At 37.9% G+C, this 18,004-nt stretch overlaps 1 protein-coding gene across 1 annotated transcript; it reads left to right on the top strand.

Moving 5' to 3' along the window:
- The first annotated feature begins 15,238 nt into the window (after positions 1–15,238).
- LOC131073087 (uncharacterized) lies at positions 15,239–15,700 on the top strand. Its single transcript, XM_058009450.2, has one exon. It carries the CDS (start codon positions 15,239–15,241, stop codon positions 15,698–15,700), a length of 462 nt encoding a protein of 153 aa, XP_057865433.2.
- The last annotated feature ends 2,304 nt before the right edge of the window (positions 15,701–18,004 follow it).

Here is an 18,004-nt window from a genome sequence, read left to right on the forward strand (position 1 = left end):
TGTATAGTATATACATGAATGCCAACTTGACTGAATCCATTATGTAGGATCCCAAACCTGGATTAGTCAAGTGGTGACATTTTAGAACTTCAAACCCTTCACAGGGCAGCGAGCACACAGTTTGCAAATAATTTTGTACAATCCAATTTACAAGAGAAATAAATACAAAAATCAACTAGAGAGAATTATACAACTGTTATGCACACTTCCCAAAGGTATAGTATGGACTATGGAGCTACAATACGAACTGTTTCATAAAGGAAGGAAAAACCAGTCATAAAAGCCAAAATTTCATTATTTCATTAAAATGCTCTTGCTCATACAATAATCAACCTTATTCAAGGAAAAGGGAGATATTTTTATATTCCATCCAATTATTTATCAAGCCCTGTATGGATAGGAGGCTTTCAAAACTATCTTTTGCAAGAAAAACCCAAAAATGACAACTTTGACAACTTTTCAAGCCAAATGACAATTTTTCTTGCTCAATGAGGCATTTTTGACAACCTAACCTTGTCAACTTGTCTAAAACACTTAGATATGCCTAAAAACACTTATCAAACATGTTTCAATGCTTTGGAAAGCATTAGAAGAGCTTTTTGGCAATTTTGCATATTTTTGCCAAAAATTGTCAACTCCAAGCCTGAAAGGCAAAACTTGATCTCTTGAGCCAAAAATGAGATCAAAACCACTAAACATGACACATAAAAACCTAAAAAAACATAATAAACCTAACACAAGACATTACAAACATGAAATCATTAAATACTCAAAAATGGGAGTTTTACTCAACTAGGTGCTCCTGCACCATACTCCCCCAAAAACAAAGAAGTCACGTGACTCCTTGAGGCAGAAAAGAAGAAGGTATTCTAGGTTTCTAAAAGTTAGCTTCAGGTATCCATGTGGCCTTTGAGATTGTCTTTTCCTTCCATTTGATGAGATGATCCATGTAGGTGTGATTCCTTGTCTTTTTGAGAATCCTAGAGTCTAGAACCTGTTCTGCTTGGGGAAAAGAAAGAGAAGGGAGAGATAGATCAGAAAGGGATTGTGAAACATCGAAAACTCTTTGAATCTCCTCAGGTGGCTACCCTTTGAAAGCAATTAGATCTGCAACATTAAAAATGGGAGACAAAGAAACATCAGTAGGCAAATCAACTTTGTAAGCATTAGACCCATACTTAGCCAAGATCTTGCAAGGGCCTATCCTCCTCATCTAAAGTTTTCTTGGAACTCCCTTTTGTAGCCTTGCCTTGTTCAAATGAACAATCACATAATCACCTATGGAAAACTGAACATCTCTCTTTGTAGCATCCACTCTTGCCTTGACTTTTTGGGAGGTATCTTGGAGAGCTTTTCTCACTTGCTCATGAACCTCCTTCATGGATTATGCCATATCATCTACTATTCCACTCTTATGCTGCAAATTAGTGATATCCCTTAACTCTATTATACCCGTTGGATGCATACCATTAACAACTTCAAATGGACTTTTACCTGTAGACTGGTTAACACTATCATTGTAGGCATATTCTGCTTGATGAATGCGCTGATCCCAACTCTACCCATGTTTCTTTGTCAAGCACCTAAGCATGTTGCCAAGAGACCTGTTCACAACTTCAGTTTGGCCATCAGTTTGTGGATGAGAAGCTGAACCAAAAGAGGGATTAGTACCCAATCTCTGCCACAATGTTTTCCATAAATGACCAAGAAACTTAACATCCCTATCTGAAACAATGCTAGTGGGCAAACCATGAATTCTAACAACTTCTTTGAAAAACAAATAATCAATATGACTTGCATCATGTGTTGTCTTACAAGGAATAAAGTGAGCCATTTTGCTAAATCTGTCAACTACTACAAAGATGTTATCAAATCCTGCTTGAGTTCTAGGTAATCCTACCACAAAATCCATACTAATGCAATCCCAAGGCCTATGTGGAATGGGAAGAGGCTGATATAAACCAGCATTAGAGGAATTACCTTTTGCATTCTGACATACCAAGCACTGCTCAACATACCTCCTGATGTCTCTCTACATCTTAGGCCAATAATAGAACTTTTGAATCAGCTCTAAGGTCTTGTTGAGACCGAAATGTCCACTTAAGCACCCATTGTGTTTCTCTTGAATGAGGTTCTCTCTCATAGAACCTTTTGGAACACACAACTGTCCACCTCTGAATAAAAAACCATCCTACAAAGTGAAATCATCATATGCACCATGGAAATTATTCTCAAAAAATTGACAAACTTTGTAAGCTTCAGCAAAATCATCATCAGTAGGATACATGTCTTTGAAACTATCAATACCAATGCTCTGAACTTGAATCTCATGAATAGCTAACAACCTTCTACTCAAAGCATCTTCTACTTTATTCAACTGACCCTTCTTATGCTTAAGAGTAAAAGTGTAAGCTTGAAAGTATTCTACCCATTTTACATGCCTATGATTCAGTTTATCCTGTGAGTTCAAGAAACTTAGTGCCTGATTATCAGTGTATACAACAAACTCTTTAGGAAGAAGATAGTGTCTCCATTTCCTAAGTGCTTGTACTAATGCATAAAGTTCTAAATCATAGGAAGAGTAATTTTTCTTGGAATCATTCAACTTCTCACTAAAGAATGCAACTGGTCTATTTTCTTGACTTAAAACAGCTCCTACAACAATATTACTAGCATCACATTCAATAGTAAAAAGCTTATCAAAACTAGGTAAAATGAGCACTGGTTAAGTAGCTACTTTAGTTTTCAATAATTCAAACCCCTTATTGGCTACACTTGTCCACTAGAATTTTACCTTTACACCCCCTTTGATGGTGTCTAACATTGGAGCACAAATCTCACTGAATCCCCTGATGAATTTTCTGTAAAACTGTGCCAAACCATGGAAGCTTCTGACATCATTGGCTGTCCTAGGAGTTGGCCAACTAGTTATTGCTGCAACTTTAGACTGATCCATTTTCAGATTGCCTCCTGATACAACAAAACCAAGATAGACCAATTCTTGCTTCAAGAAATCATATTTTTCTAGATTAATGGTTAGTTGTTCATCAGATAACTGTCTCAAAACAATAGCTAAATGCTTCAAATGCTCTTCCTTAGTCTTACTGAAAATAAGAATATCATCTAAATACACAACAACAAACTTGCCAATGAAATCATGTAAAACTTCATTCATGAGTCTCATGAATGTGCTGGGAGCATTAGAGAGTCCAAAAGGCATGACAAGCCACTCATAGAGACCCTCATTTGTTTTGAAAGTTATCTTCCATTCATCCCCCTCTTTGATTGTTATCTGATGGTAACCACTCTTCAAGTCTATCTTACTGAAATACTGTGCACCCGCCAAACAATCCATCAAATCCTCTATCCTGGGTATGGGAAATCTGTATCTGATGGTGATCTTGTTGATGGCTCTAGAATCTGTACAAAGTCTCCATGTTCCACCCTTCTTAGGTGCCAACACTGTAGGTACTGCACAAGGACTAATGCTTTTCCTAATCAGCCCTTGGTCTAAGAGTTCTTGTATTTGTCATGCTACCTCTTCATTTTTTTCAGGGGTCATCTTATAGGCTGCCTTATTTGGTAAAGAGGCTTCAGGTATGAAATCAATTTGATGGCTAATGGCTCTAAGAGGTGGTAAAGCTGCAGGTGTAGCATCACTAATTGTTTCTTTGAAGTTATCAAGGATTTGCTACACCTCATATGGTATCTCAACTTTCTTTTCTACCTTTTCTTCCTTGGGTTTCACTATGAGTGCAAATCCTATTCCTTCACCTTCTTCTAGTGTTTTTATGAACTCTTTCTCATTCACTAACAAGATGTTAGGTACTTTTTTTCTGCTCTCTCCTTCTTCAATGATGGATTGAATTTGATAGGTTACTCCATCTTTCTGAAATGAGTAGAAGTTTCTTTCCCCATCATGTTGTACTTTTTGGTCAAATTGCCATGGTCTACCCAACAGTAGGTGGCAAGCATCCATAGGAAGGATGTCACATAGGATCCTATCTATATATCCACCTATGTGGAAATCTACCCAGGCTTGCTCATTTACTAACACATGTTGTCCCTTATTTAATCATGTGACTTTGTATAGCTCCTTGTGTTGTATCCTAGGTAGTTTTAATTTACTCACTGCTTCCTCTGATATGATGTTATCTATGGACCCTGAGTCTATGATAACCTTACACACCTTTCCCATGATTTTACACTTAATCCTAAACAATGCTCTTCTCTGTGAGACCTCTGTACTATGTGGCTTCTTCATTAACACTCTCTTGATCATTAGACTCTCACCATCTTCTAAAGCTAGGTGGTTCAATGCTGAAGTTCTGGTATTACCTCCATCTTCCTGAACATAGTTTACCCTCTTTTCACCACCATAGGATGAACTAGGCTTCTCTGGGCATCTATAGGCATGGTGGCCCAAATTTTGGTAGTTATAGCACTTCATGGTTGATAAGTAGGACCCTCTCCCTGGTCCATTAGATCTACCCCTACTCGGGTTGCTTGATCCCCTACTCCTATAGTTGGGTTTGCTCTGAGAATCGCCACTTTGCTCTAGAAGTTTAGACTCTCCTTGGGATCATTGATCTATGCTCCTTCCCCCAAAACTGCCTCTATGGCCTCTTCCATCTCTTCCCCTACCTCTCCCTCTGTTGTTTTGTTCTTGCTTTCTCCTACCTTTCTCTTCCACTTTAAGTGCCAATTGATAGCACTTGTGTACTGTTTGTGGGCATAACAAGCTCATCTCTTCCTGGATGTTCCACCTCAACCCATTCAAGTACCTTGCCACTTTTATACTCTCATCCTCTACTACTTTGGATCTCATGCACAGTTTTTGAAACTCCTTAGTGTAGCTATTGACATCTAGGTCTTTTTGTCTCAAATTTTGTCTTTTCCTGTGAAGTTGTATTTCATAGTCTTCTGGAAGGTAGGTTTCTTTTATTTTGGCTACCATTGCTTTCCAGGTGGCTATTGGTTTCTTACCTCCTTTCACCCTTTCCTCTTGGATGAACTTCCACCAAGTTAAGGCTGCCCCTCTCAGCCTTGATTTTGCCACCTTAACCTTTTGTGCTTCAGTTACTCCATCACATTCAAAATGGTTTTCTAGACCTTCAATCCACTCTATAAGAGCATTTGGATCCATCTTCCCACTGAAAAGAGCCACTCCCTCTAAGGTTTTACCACTCATAGCTCTCAAGGCTTTCAAGAATGGTTCTTGCTCAATGACAGAGTCAGGCATGGGGACCTCATCCTCTATTGCCATCATTTTACCCTGATCTCCAACCTTATCATGGACTTCTTCAGTTTTGACTTCTACTTCAGCTAGTTTCATTGCTAGTTGATCTAATCTTTCTCTGAGTACCCTATTTTCCTCTTCTTGGTCCTCAACCTTCTTCTCTGCATTAGTCACCATGTTTTCCCTAATGTTCCTTTCCTCCTGAATCTTTTGTTGGCTCTGATACCACTATGATAGGGAGGATGCTAGGTAAGTGCTCAAAAGGCCAATTTTGGTCAAGAGGTTCAATTTGTTACCCAAAAAATTGTTTGAGGCTACTGTATCTGTTTACAAAATCATTCTTGTGGTTATAGTGCCAAGCACTTCATGTATCACTTCCCTAACAAACTCCCCTTTTGGTGATGGCTTACACCCATGCTCAAAACTACTCAAATTGCTCACTCCACCCATCTACACTTTCTCAATCTCTATTCTTTGGGCGTTCAACCCTCTATTTTAGAGTGCATTAGGAGTCTTCTACATGGACATGTAGGGGCAGCAAGGTTTTACTCAAGTTTTGATGCTCACAATGTAGTTTAAGGCCCATAGCCTTGGCTTACTCAACTCACCGACCAAGGGTAAAAACTTAAAAAAGGGCTTCACACTATCCAAGGACCTATATGCCATCAGTTTCACTATTCTAGGTTGTTCTCACAAAGTTCCAAGGATCCCCAAGTCCTCCTTGCAATCAGATTCATGAAATTTGTGTGTTATGCAGTCAAAGGGCTACTAGCCCGTGGAGGGGTAATTGCCACTTTTTTGTTCACCCTGCCCAATGATGGGCTTCTCCTCCAACAAACTTGGTTTAGATGATGGTTTAGAGGTATTTGCTAACTGATTTTCATGGTTTAGGCCACTGTTATGGCAAAATGAGGACTGTCCACCTTTCAAGGCACCTTTGGAGGGTTTGGTAGGGTTTAGACCAAAGAACATTGAGAAGTCTTTCCAAATCCACTCATCAAGTCTCCAAACTGACTTAGAACTTCTAACACATCAAATAGAGCCTTCCCTTGTTACTGCCCTACAAACATAATGCCAAACACTTGGCAAACAAGCGAGAAAATGGTAAAATTGCCACTGTCACTGTTAATTTGCTGCGCTTTTACTAGTCAACAACTGTTACACTTTTGGACCTGCACAATGATAAGTTTGAAGGGGAAATATACCTCAGAGAGGTCTGCAAGATACTAAAGAAGTTCCCTATTACATAGCCTTCATGGTTATAAGGCTTGGATTATGCTTTGAAGCATTCCTTGAGCATTTTTACAAACACAGTTTCCAAAAATAGTGAACTCACTATTTTGCTTACAAAAAGAGAATGATTAAATGGAACAAGCTACTGTAACACACCAAGATGGTGTTTAAAATCCTTTTTCATATGTCCAGACCTCTGCCTCATTCATTTTTTCACTCCAAATTACTTTTGGATGCAAATCTTGAGTTTTTGTTCATGCTACTAGCCAAATAACCAAATACTTGCCTAGTATTCACTCAAGTCCTTCTTCCAACCACACTTTTGGCACAAAATAGAGAATATGTATAGTATATAAATGAATTCCAACTTGACTGAATCCATTATGTGGGATCCTAGACCTGGATTAGTCAAGTGGTGACATTTTAGAACTTCAAACCCTTGGCAGGGCAGTGAGCACACAGTTTGCAAATAATTTTGTACAATCCAATTTACAAGAGAAATCAATAGAACAATCAACTAGAGAGAATTATACAACTGTTATGCACACTTCCCAAAGGTAGAGTACAGACTATGGAGCTACAGTATGGACTATTTCATAAAGGAAGGAAAAACCAGTCATAAAAGCCAAAATTTCATGATTTCATTAAAAAGCTCTTGCTCATACAATCACCAACCTTATTCAAGGAAAAGGGAGCTCTTTTTATAGTCCATGAAATTAGTTATCAAGCCCTGTACAGACAGGAGGTTTTCACAACTACCTTTTGCAAGAAAAACCCAAAAATGACAACTTTGACAACTTTTCAAGCCAAATGACAACTTTTCTTGCTCAATGAGGCATTTTGACAACCTAACCTTGTCAACTTGTCTAAACAACTTAGATATGCCTAAAAAAACTTATCAAACATGTTTCAATGCTTTGGAAAGCATTAGAAGACCTTTTTGGCAATTTTGCACATTTTTGCCAAAAATTGTCAACTCAAAGCCTGAAAGGCAAAACTTGATCTCTTGAGCCCAAAATGAGATCAAAACCACTAAACATGACACATAACAACCTAAAACAACATAATCAACCTAACAAAAGACATTACAAACATGAAAGCATTAAATACTAAAAAATGGGAGTTTTTCTAAACTAGGTGCTCTTGCACCATGCATGGACGATCATAATAAGGTTTTTGAAGGAGGCCCGTATTTTTAAAACTAGGTGGGGTTGTTTATCAAACCTTGGCATGCAGGGTTTAACCCTTTGGAGGATCTCCTGAATAGGGTACCAGTGTGGGTTTGCTTATCGCGTTTTCCAGTGGAAAGTTGTCGGGAGGATGTATTGAGGATGCTCGCTTCATTGCTGGGGAAGTCAGTAGGGCCTTCAACGCAAACCCTGGGGAGAAAGGTAATGACTTTTTCTCGTAGATGTGTTGAAATTGATATTAGCAAACCTTTGCCATATGCTATAGATATGTGTGCGGTCTCTTATTCTTGGCTGCAACAGTTGGATTATGAGACTTTACCATTTCGATGTCGTTTGTGTCATGATTATGGTCATCTACAATGCAAGTGTCCTAGGTAGGGGGTGCTGATGGTTTTGTCTCTTTTAAGACTAAGAACATGAATCGAGGAAAAAAGAGGTCTTTGTAGGAGAGACAAGAGGAGGATACCTTTAACAGATTCGAAGCCCTGGATGACCTTAGCCAATAGGAAATGAATCTGGGGTTAATACCTTTGGATCAAGGTGCTTCATGGGTGGTTTTGGGAAGCGTGATCAGGGACTCTACTCAAGCTCTGCAAGTGACTGGAAGCCAGCAAATGGAGATGGATCAGCCAGTAGTGGTCCAGTTGGGATCCACTTCTGGTGCGGAAGTGAATTACGCAGGGGGGAGGGCTCTTTGACAGCTCAAAAATTGGAACCGGCTGAGGGTAAAAGTCACAAGACCCCCGCACACCTAGGGTCTTTATCAGAAAGATATTAAGAAAGGTTCTTTAGAGAAGAATTCGAAGGTTGGCAGAAATAAGGATTTGGATAAGATCAAATTGATGGGGGAAAATTTGGTTGAGTCAGGGTCAGTTAAGACTCTGGATTCTCATTTTTCCAATCTTCCGAAATGATTGTGCTATCATGGAATGTAAGGGGCTTGAACAGTGGCCCTAGACAAAAAATTGTTCAGGAATTGATTAGGAGTCATTCTCCTGATGTCTTGTTCCTGCAAGAAACTAAATTTTTTGTGGAAAGTATGATGGGTGTGGTGCCGAAGTTGTGGGAGCGAGGTGAGTGTTAGTGTGTGGGGGCAGCTGGATCCTCTGGTGGGGTGGCCTACCTTTGGAACCCCTTGAGGATTCGTCCTATTTGGTGGGTTGCTTCCAGATCTTCTTTGTTCGGAGTTGCCTATAGTCTTGAGACTGGGGAATATATTTTGTTTACCAACATTTATGCCTCCACTGATCTTTTGGGTAAGTAGAATTTATGGTCTCACATTTCTTTTATGCGAGGATTATTCCCTTTTCATCCCTGGATTATGGCAATAGATTTTAATGCCATTTTAGAGTTGTGTGAGAAGAAGGGTGTCGTTATGCATTTGGGACCTTCTTCTTTCCTCCTCCGGGATAGTATATCTTCATTGCATCTTGTTGACATTAAGCTTGGTAATGGCCTATTTACTTGGAACAATAGGAGGGTAGGGGAGTATTGGATTGTGGAGAGGTTGGACCACTTTCTGGTTTCTAGTTTTTGGGTTGGTGGGGGGTGGTCCACATGTTCAAAGATTCTTGACTGGAGAGGGTCAGACCATTGGCCCATAAAGCTGGTGTCTTCTTCTGCTCGGGTCACTCGCACTCCTTCATTCAAATTTTAGCTTATGTGGTTGCGGGATCCTTCTTTGCAGGATCATGTTGCAGGATGGTGGAGGAAAGGGAGGCTAGCCTTTGGCACTGCTATGTACACTTTTGCCAAGTAGCTGCAATTTGTTAAGGTTCAGCTTAAACGATGGAACCGCCAGTGTTTTGGGAATATTTTTCATGCTAAGAAGGATGCTCAATTAGTGTTGAATGACATTACTAGGGAGATAAGAGAGTATGGTTTTTTGAAGCCTTGCTTAGGGAGGAAGACAGGGCTATCAAGGATTTAGAGGAATGAGAGCTTAGGGAGGAAATCTATTGGAAACAAAGAGCTCATATTGATTGGCTTCAAGTAGGGGACAAGAACATTGCATTCTTCTTCAACTCAGTGAAAGCAAGAAGACATGGTAATTTTATTATTGTTCTGGTCAATGATAGAGGTGAGCAGTGTTTATCCTTGCAGGAGATCTCTAGGGAGGCTTTATAGTATTTTCGATCCATCTGTAGTGAGGATAATTAGGGGGAATCAGATGAGGAGAATCAGGTTCTTGCTTGTATTCCTTCTATAGTTACTAGGGAGATGAATGAGCAGCTTATGGGTCCTATTTTGCTGGAAGAACTTGAGAGGATTGTTTTCCTCATGAGGAAAGGAAAATCCCCTAGTCCAGATGGGTTCCCAGTTGAGTTCTTTCAAGATTTCTGGGATATTATCAAATTGGACTTGTTGGAGGTGGTCCAAGAGTCTCAAAGGAACAAGTAGATGCTTCATGCTTTGAATGCGACTTTCATTTCTCTAATCCCCAAGTGTGATGGGGTTGACCGGTTAGGCCATTTCCGTCCTATCTCTCTCTATAATGTGATCTATAAGATCATTTCTAAGGTGATAGCAGAGAGGTTGAAGAACTGGCTCGGGGATGTCATCTCTGAGGAGCAGAGTGGGTTTGTGGAGGATCGCCAAATCCTGGATGGGGATGGTCATTGCTACTGAGGCCATTCATTCTATGGCAACTTCCAAGGAAAAAGCTATGTTTATTAAGTTGGATATGGCCAAGGCCTATGATAGAGTCCATTGGCCCTTTCTCTAGAAGATCCTTAGGGCCTTTGGCTTTGTTGATGAATGGATTCAATGGGTTATGAGTTATGTTACATCTACCTCTTTCTCGGTGCTAATCAATGGAGATCATACAAAGTTGTTTAGTGCTTCTAGGGGTCTTCGCCAGGGGGACCCCCTCTCCCCATACTTATTCATTCTTCTGGCTGAGGGTCTGGGGAGGTTTATTAAGCATAATGTGGGTTTGGGGATTATTCAAGGTTGGAATTGGGGAATTGACTTGCATCCTCAATCCCATTTGCAGTTTGTGATGACATGACCCTGATGGGACTAGCCTAGATTAGAGAAGCCTCAAATCTATGCAAAGTTTTGGAAGTTTATCTTGTGGCTTCGGATCAGTTGATCAATGAGGATAAATCTTCCATTATCTTTTTCAACACTCCAGGAAATATCCAGAGGAGGATTTCTCATATCCTAAGATTCCAGGTCGGTTCTCTCCCCTTGACTTACCTGGGTATTCCTATCTCTACTGGTAACCTTCCCAGGGATTCATGGCAGGGTATCTTGGATAAATTTTGCATGAAGGTTGAACATTGGACACAAGTGGTTATCATTTGCTGGGAGGGTTCAACTGATCCAGTCGGTGGTTCAGGCTCTTCCGATTTATCGGTGTATGCTCCAAGTGGCCCCTAAGTGGTTCCTGAAGGGATTGGATTCTCTGGCAAGGCAATTCTTATAAGCAGGCAATCTGTCCTCCTACAAATGGTGTCTTGTCAATTGGGACTTGGTGTGTAGCCCGAAGCAGTCGGGTGGGCTTGGCTTAAGGCAATCTATTTTATTTGGGGAGGCTTTGATGGCTAAATTGTATTGAAGATGGTGTGTTGAACAAGACCGAGGTTGGGCTAGAATCTTGGCCCACAAATACATGCAAAGGATCCCGAAGGAGGAAATCCCAAGGTATCCACTTGAGGGAAAAGGTTCTTCAATTTGGAGTACTCTCAAGAAAGGGGCCTCTCTTATAAAGGTAGGACTTTCTGGATATGTAAGAGGGGGGAAGAGGTTCTTTTCTGGTTCGACTCGTGGGATGGGTATCCCCCCATCGTTGATTAGTTTCCCAATCTTGGGAATCTTTTCTAGAGGTTCCTGGAGGTAGGATGGTCTAGAGTGAGAGACTTTAAGGCTATTTATAGGTGTGGGCGTTTGGAGTTGGAGCGGTGGAAGACTAGTAATGAATGGTCGATTACTGATATGGATGAAGAGTGTGTTGAACTGCATAACATCTTGGCAAGAAGACACTGTAGTTCCCTTAAGGGTAGGGATAGACTTGCTTGATCCTTGAATCCTAAGGGCATTTTCACTATTGTTAATGGTTACCAGGAGCTATTGTCCCGAAGATTAGAGGGGAGGGAGGTGCCTTGGTGGAAATAGGTGTGGAATAAATTTTCTTGGCTGAAGTGTAACTGTTTCTCTTGGACTTTGGCTTTGAATAGATGTCTTACTTGGGACAACATTCGTAAGAGGGGATTCCTTGGGCCTTCCATCTGTGTCTTGTGTGGTAATGGGGAGGAGGATTCCTCACACCTGTTCTTCAGATGTCCTTTCTCGCTACTAATTTGACATTATTGGTGGGGGTGTGGAAGCATCCTTGTGTTCATGTGCGGATTCTTTGGTGGAGTTTTGGAGCAGTTTGGGAAGGCCTCCTATCCTATCCTCTTTTCTACAGACTATTTGGAATATTGGGCCTATTTTTATCCTTTGGAAGATCTGGCTGGAGAGGAATAGGAGGATCTTTAGGGAGGTCAGATTGTTAGTTCAACAAGTGTGGAATAGAATAATTGGTATGATTCGGGAGACAGTGGAAGCTAAATGTGTGGTGAATTTTTCTCTGTATAAAGGAGAGACTGATATTGTGAGTAGGTTGGGTCTGCAGGAGATGTCACCAGCCTCAGCATGTGTCAGGAGAAATAGACATGCTATGAAGAAGGTTCAAAGGATGGGAAGGTGGATGCCTCCTCAGGATGAGTTCATCAAGATTAACACTGATGGCTCCTCTAGGGGTAATTCGAGCCCTGCTGGGATTGGCAATGTTGGTAGGGATAGTAGGGGAGAGGTGGTCTTCTTCTTCTCGGTGCATAAAGGGTGACAACCTAATAATTTTATGGAGGGATTAGAAATTTTCTATTCCATAGAGCGTGCCTTGGAGATGGGGTGGCAGCAGGTGATCTACGAATCAGATTCGCAAATTATTGTTAATTTACTGATTGAGTAGAAAGTTAGTGGGGTGCATTGGCAGTTGGCAGGGATCGTTCAACATATTCTTGAAATTTTCTCTATGATGGAGAAGGTGTCTTTCATCCACATTCCTTGTGAATGGAATAGAGCAGCTGATTGTCTGGCTAAGTGGGCTTCAGAGCATGATGATGACTGGAAAGTTGAAGGGTGGGAGCAAATTTCCTCGGATTACTATCTGGACCTGCATAAGATATTTGCTGAGGATATGGATAGTTATGAAGCCGACTGATTTTGGGCTAGGTTTGTGGTCCCCCCTGGGGCCTTGAGACTTTGGTTCTCTCTTGGGTTGGGCGTGTGTTCCCCTCTTGGGGCTCTGAGACTCTGGTTCTCTATTGTAATTCTTGATTAAGTTCTTCAATAAAGTTTTTACCCCTTTATTCAAAATAAAATAAAAAATATATATAGAAAAAATATACATTGACTAAGAAGATCTTGTCAATTAAAATTTATATCAATTGATATAATATGATTGGTCATAATAATAATAATCATTCAAAACATGAAAATAATTATTCAACTATTTTAAAACATGAAAGTAGTGTTTCATATTATCAAATTTAATTTGAAAACATGCAATTTTAATATTCTATGTCAATAGAAGAAAAAAGGTGATATATTAATAAAAAAATGATTGTAATTTCTTAAAAATTATAAAAATATGTTTATATATTTAGTAGTACACAATTTGCAAGGTAAAATAGAGCATGTGGGTCAAAAATCATACGATGCACATATTTTTTGATCATTTTTTATTTTTCATATGGAAAAAAATATGCTCATACTATAACTTGATCTGGATATTGCCAAGCTTTAGGTTGAATATTCCTTAGGCATCCAACCCAAAGAGTTGGGCTTGCATTTCAACATCCAAAGACATGTTTTCTATAAAGCATAGAAAAATAACTAAATATTGAGTGTCATCTCGATCAAGTTTGCACATCTTTCAAAGTCGATACAAAAATATCACAATAATGTCGAGCTCTATTTTACCATTCTAACCATGTAATGTTTTTACATTTTTATTATGTTAAGGTTTTGATCTTCAAATTTTTTGTTAGCAATTTTTTTGTTAAAAACTTATGTATAATATTTTTAGCTTTTTTTATTAGTTCATTCAGATGAATAGATTATAATTTTGCAATCTAAACTCTATTCTATACATATTTAAAAAAATAAATTGAACTTTTCATTAGTTTTCAAAACATTTAGGAGATGCAAGTTCAAATTTTCATTTTTTTAACATGTGTCCATTTTAAAAATTAATAAAAAATTAAATATTGATTCAAAATTTAGGAAAAAATTAGAGATGAACTACATTATATCAGTTAATTTTCTACCAAAGTTATTTGTGAAATACTTTTTAAAATGTACGCATTTTAGAGGGATTATAATAGGTTGAGATGTTATAAAATTTTTTTTGATAAAAACAAAGGCACTTTGTGTGCTCTCCCTATTTGAAACTCTCTTTAAAATCTCTTTCTACTATTTTTAAATAGTAATTTATAAGTCAAAATTTGAATGCTATGCATCTTGTGTTTGTCACATTTTCAACTTTTGAACATAGTTATCTTCAATTTCTAGTTTTTTCTTATTTTAGAAAAACAATGGTTGAACTTTTGATCCTCCATTTTCATGCATATATCCTAACATTAAATCAATATTTTTCATTTTAATAGATATAATGTGTCAAGAACAACTATAAGTAATTTTTCACACAAGATGAGTCTTTTGATGGCAAAAGTAATTGTTATATTAATTTTTTCTAAAACATTTGATATGATAAAAGATTAAAATAATTATAAATTTTGTAGTTGACTAAAAATAAAGACCATATGATTGATTTTTTAAGATAAAATTGAATAAAAAATAAATACACATAAAAATTAAGGAAAAATGTTATAATATTATTTTTTAAAATTTTAGAAAACTATTATAAATTTTTAAACTAAGAAGGAGGGAAAAATAATATGATTTACTAATTGATTTTAATTCTTGTTTCAACCCTTGCCATAAGAGACTATAAGAATAATGTGATGTAACGTGGCAATTCTCAACGTAAAGAGAAAGTCAAAGTCGCATACAATCGTTTTAGTAGGTTGGTTTGGTCGTCTCGTCATGTGACGAAAGTAGAAGTATCCATCCTTAATTAACTAAACCAAAAGGCGGGCAGCGGGCGGCGGGCGGGTGCAGTGCTCCTCTGCCCTTTTTTCCTTCTCAACTCCCTCGTGCTAATTTGCGACTGCGGGCCTAGTCCCTTCCTTTTTGTACCTCGTGCCAATGTTTCCGCATTTACCCTGTCAAATCCACATATTCGAAAGCCTTTTCGCCACCTTTTTGTCAAATATGGCTGTTGTACGAGAAGCTTAAAAGCGCTCAGAATATGCATTCATGACATCATTACAAACGTCAACGATAGACCAGATTTTTCTAGATGTTTTACATCTCTTCTCCTTCCTCGTCCCGCAAGGACCACCTGCTATAAATAACCACGTCCCTTACTCTCCTTCACAACAAGTCAATACTCATTTTCGAGCAAACCAAAGTTTTGAAGTAGACCCGAATTCCTTTACTTGAAGCAATCAAAAGAGCTACGATGAATCCTCGATCAATACTAATGTTGGTCGCATGTTTGGAGATGACGATTATATTGGGTGGCGCAGCCCGATTTTCGGGCATAAATGTTGGGGCGAGGCTTGCAGCTCCAGGAGGTCCTAGCAAAGGCGGCAATTCGATTTCGGTTGCAGAAGCCGGTCCAAATCCAGGCGGAAACTCTGATAAGTTGATGGAGGATGAGGATCCCAATTCGATTGCGCGTGCTAAAGCAGGTCCAAACCCAGGAGGCAATTCTGAGAATGTGATGGAGTCGTCTGACAGCAATTCGGTTGCGGGTGCGAAAGCAGGTCCCAACCCAGGTGGAAATTCATTGGGAGGGCGCAAGGATGTTCAGCAATTTCGCATGTCACGTTCCACAGGACATGCAAACATTGATGGACGTCTCTTCTCTGTTGAATCATCTGCACATAATCAGCTTAGGAAGAACGTTCTCTCTTTCTAACATTCATTATCCTCGGCGAAGCCAGCCATCAAAACGTCTGGCTTGGACTAGGAAGCAATAATAGTTATGGTAGGGAAGCTTAATTTGCTCCGGGATCTCGCCAATTATGGTGAGGGTGGTATATGTTCTTATTATTTATTCGATACATTTATTAGAGAAATTACATGGCAAGTTAATACTCAAATAGAAGCCATTTTTAACCATAAGAAATGTGTTATCAGTCTTCAGCACTGTTAAAATATCATTTTATTAAATCTGCTCTCTTTTTGCTGTCTCAGCTCCGTTTAATGGCTTTGTGTGTGTTATATTCTAGTCCAGATATCTATCTTGTTTGAACTATTTGATTGTGATCTTATTTTCACCCACTTTCTTTTTTGAATATTTTTATTTTCAGGTTTATTCATTCTAATGATGGATCGTAGTGCATAATCTAAAATGTTGATGGAAAAATTAATCTTCAAAAACTATCAAGACAATTTATTATGGACTGTAAAAATTTCATGCATTTAATAGTTGTACTAATTTCTTTATAAATAAAAATGTTCACACCTATTCATTAAAGAAAAAAATTTATTCAAAAGGGGTCATTAAAGCATTATAATTGAATATTGTAGGTAAATTGAAAATGCAAATAATTAAAGGCTAGAACTAAATAACTTTTGTATTGAATAGTAGGTAATATTATAATGAAATTTATTTTAGATTTTCAAATAATATCTAATGATTTATAGTGATAAGGCATGGTTTTATTAAGTCTTTAATGTTTTGTGTACAATAATCATTCAAATACCTACCTGCACCCAACCAAGTAATTCTCTTATATTAATTTATTACTATACAATTATTTTTGTAGAAATTAACATTCACATATTATCATGTTAATTTATATTTATTAACTAGCTTATAATCTATATTAAGATGTTATATTCCAACATTCTTTGCTTATCACACAATTCAAATAATGGATGGAAAATCATATGGATTAGACACAACACCTCATCTATAAATATGATAAATTACCTCTATTAAATCTCCTCACTAACCTAACACACACCAAACTAGTTATATTAACAAAAGTCTTCACTATCAAACCTGTAAATCTTCTATATGACATGAGAGAACATATCTGAACCTCTATGTACAATGAGAAATAATTCCTCTAAGAGACCCTCCTCCTCTGAATGTGTCAAAATCCTCACATAATGAGAAAACAAATATCCTTTAAGATAGTCCATTACTCTCTAAAGGTGTCAATATCCCTTCTCAGGTGCTATGAAAACTAGATCCCTAGTCAAGTGTAAAACATGAAAAAAACCAATGTAGACACACTAACCCCACCTATTTCAAAGGTTGCATTATCCATAAAATGAATAAGTATAGATATGCTAGCTCCATGATCCAATTTTTCAAATGTTACATTATTGAAATTATATACTATATCAAGAATTACCAAACTCCCCTTGCTCCATGAAGAGATACAATCATAGTGGTTCTTCTCAAATAATATCTCATCTTTGAGTGACAATCCAAATAAAGATGTAAGAGATTTCTAACCTCTTTTGTTACCCAACTCCCTATGTGACCTTATTTAACCTTCATCCACTTGATATTACACACGAGTCTTTGGAATCTTGATCATGTGTAACATTGATGTCATTGGTAGTATTGATATTACACTCCAATAGTATAGGAAGTTGCAATGATAATAATTTTCAAAGTAAAAGGGTGTTGGTTTCAACTGATAATACACATGTACAATGCGACCTTTATGTGCATATAGAAAAGCCCTTACGACTCATTTGTATAAATTTTCACTCCATGAACTAGGCAAGAATTTGAAATGGACCTTATTAAAAAGGCAAGAGAGAAGGAGCTAAAACATTTGACCCCTTTGAGAGGAAATTTGGATGACTTAACAAATTCTTATTAGCTAAACCCCTATTTATGTCAAATTCAATTATATTGTGTTTGATCTTATTATGTCTTTATCCATTAAATATGAAACCTTTAAAATGAGTATATATAAAGGAAATATTGGATTTGAATCAACAACCTCTTAATGGTAAATCAAAAAATACTCAGGTAACTATTTTATTTGCTCATCTATTTTAAATGACATCAATGATGAACATAATATTGTTCAAACAAAAAAAAATACAAATTTTCGAAAAGACAATAACCTTAGTAGCAACTTTTTGGGACCATTCCTTTCAAAAAACATCTGCAACATCCAAAGAGATGCACACTTCAAATGCATTTTATTGAAATATTGATATTCTCTTTATCATTCATCCATCTTTAACT

This window comes from Cryptomeria japonica, chromosome 7, assembly GCF_030272615.1.
Source record: "Cryptomeria japonica chromosome 7, Sugi_1.0, whole genome shotgun sequence".
Lineage (NCBI taxonomy): Eukaryota > Viridiplantae > Streptophyta > Pinopsida > Cupressales > Cupressaceae > Cryptomeria > Cryptomeria japonica.

What these genes read in the sequence shown, in the direction of transcription:
- LOC131073087 (XM_058009450.2), top strand. Translation starts at nt 15,239, where the DNA reads ATGAATCCTCGATCAATACTAATGTTGGTCGCATGTTTGGAGATGACG.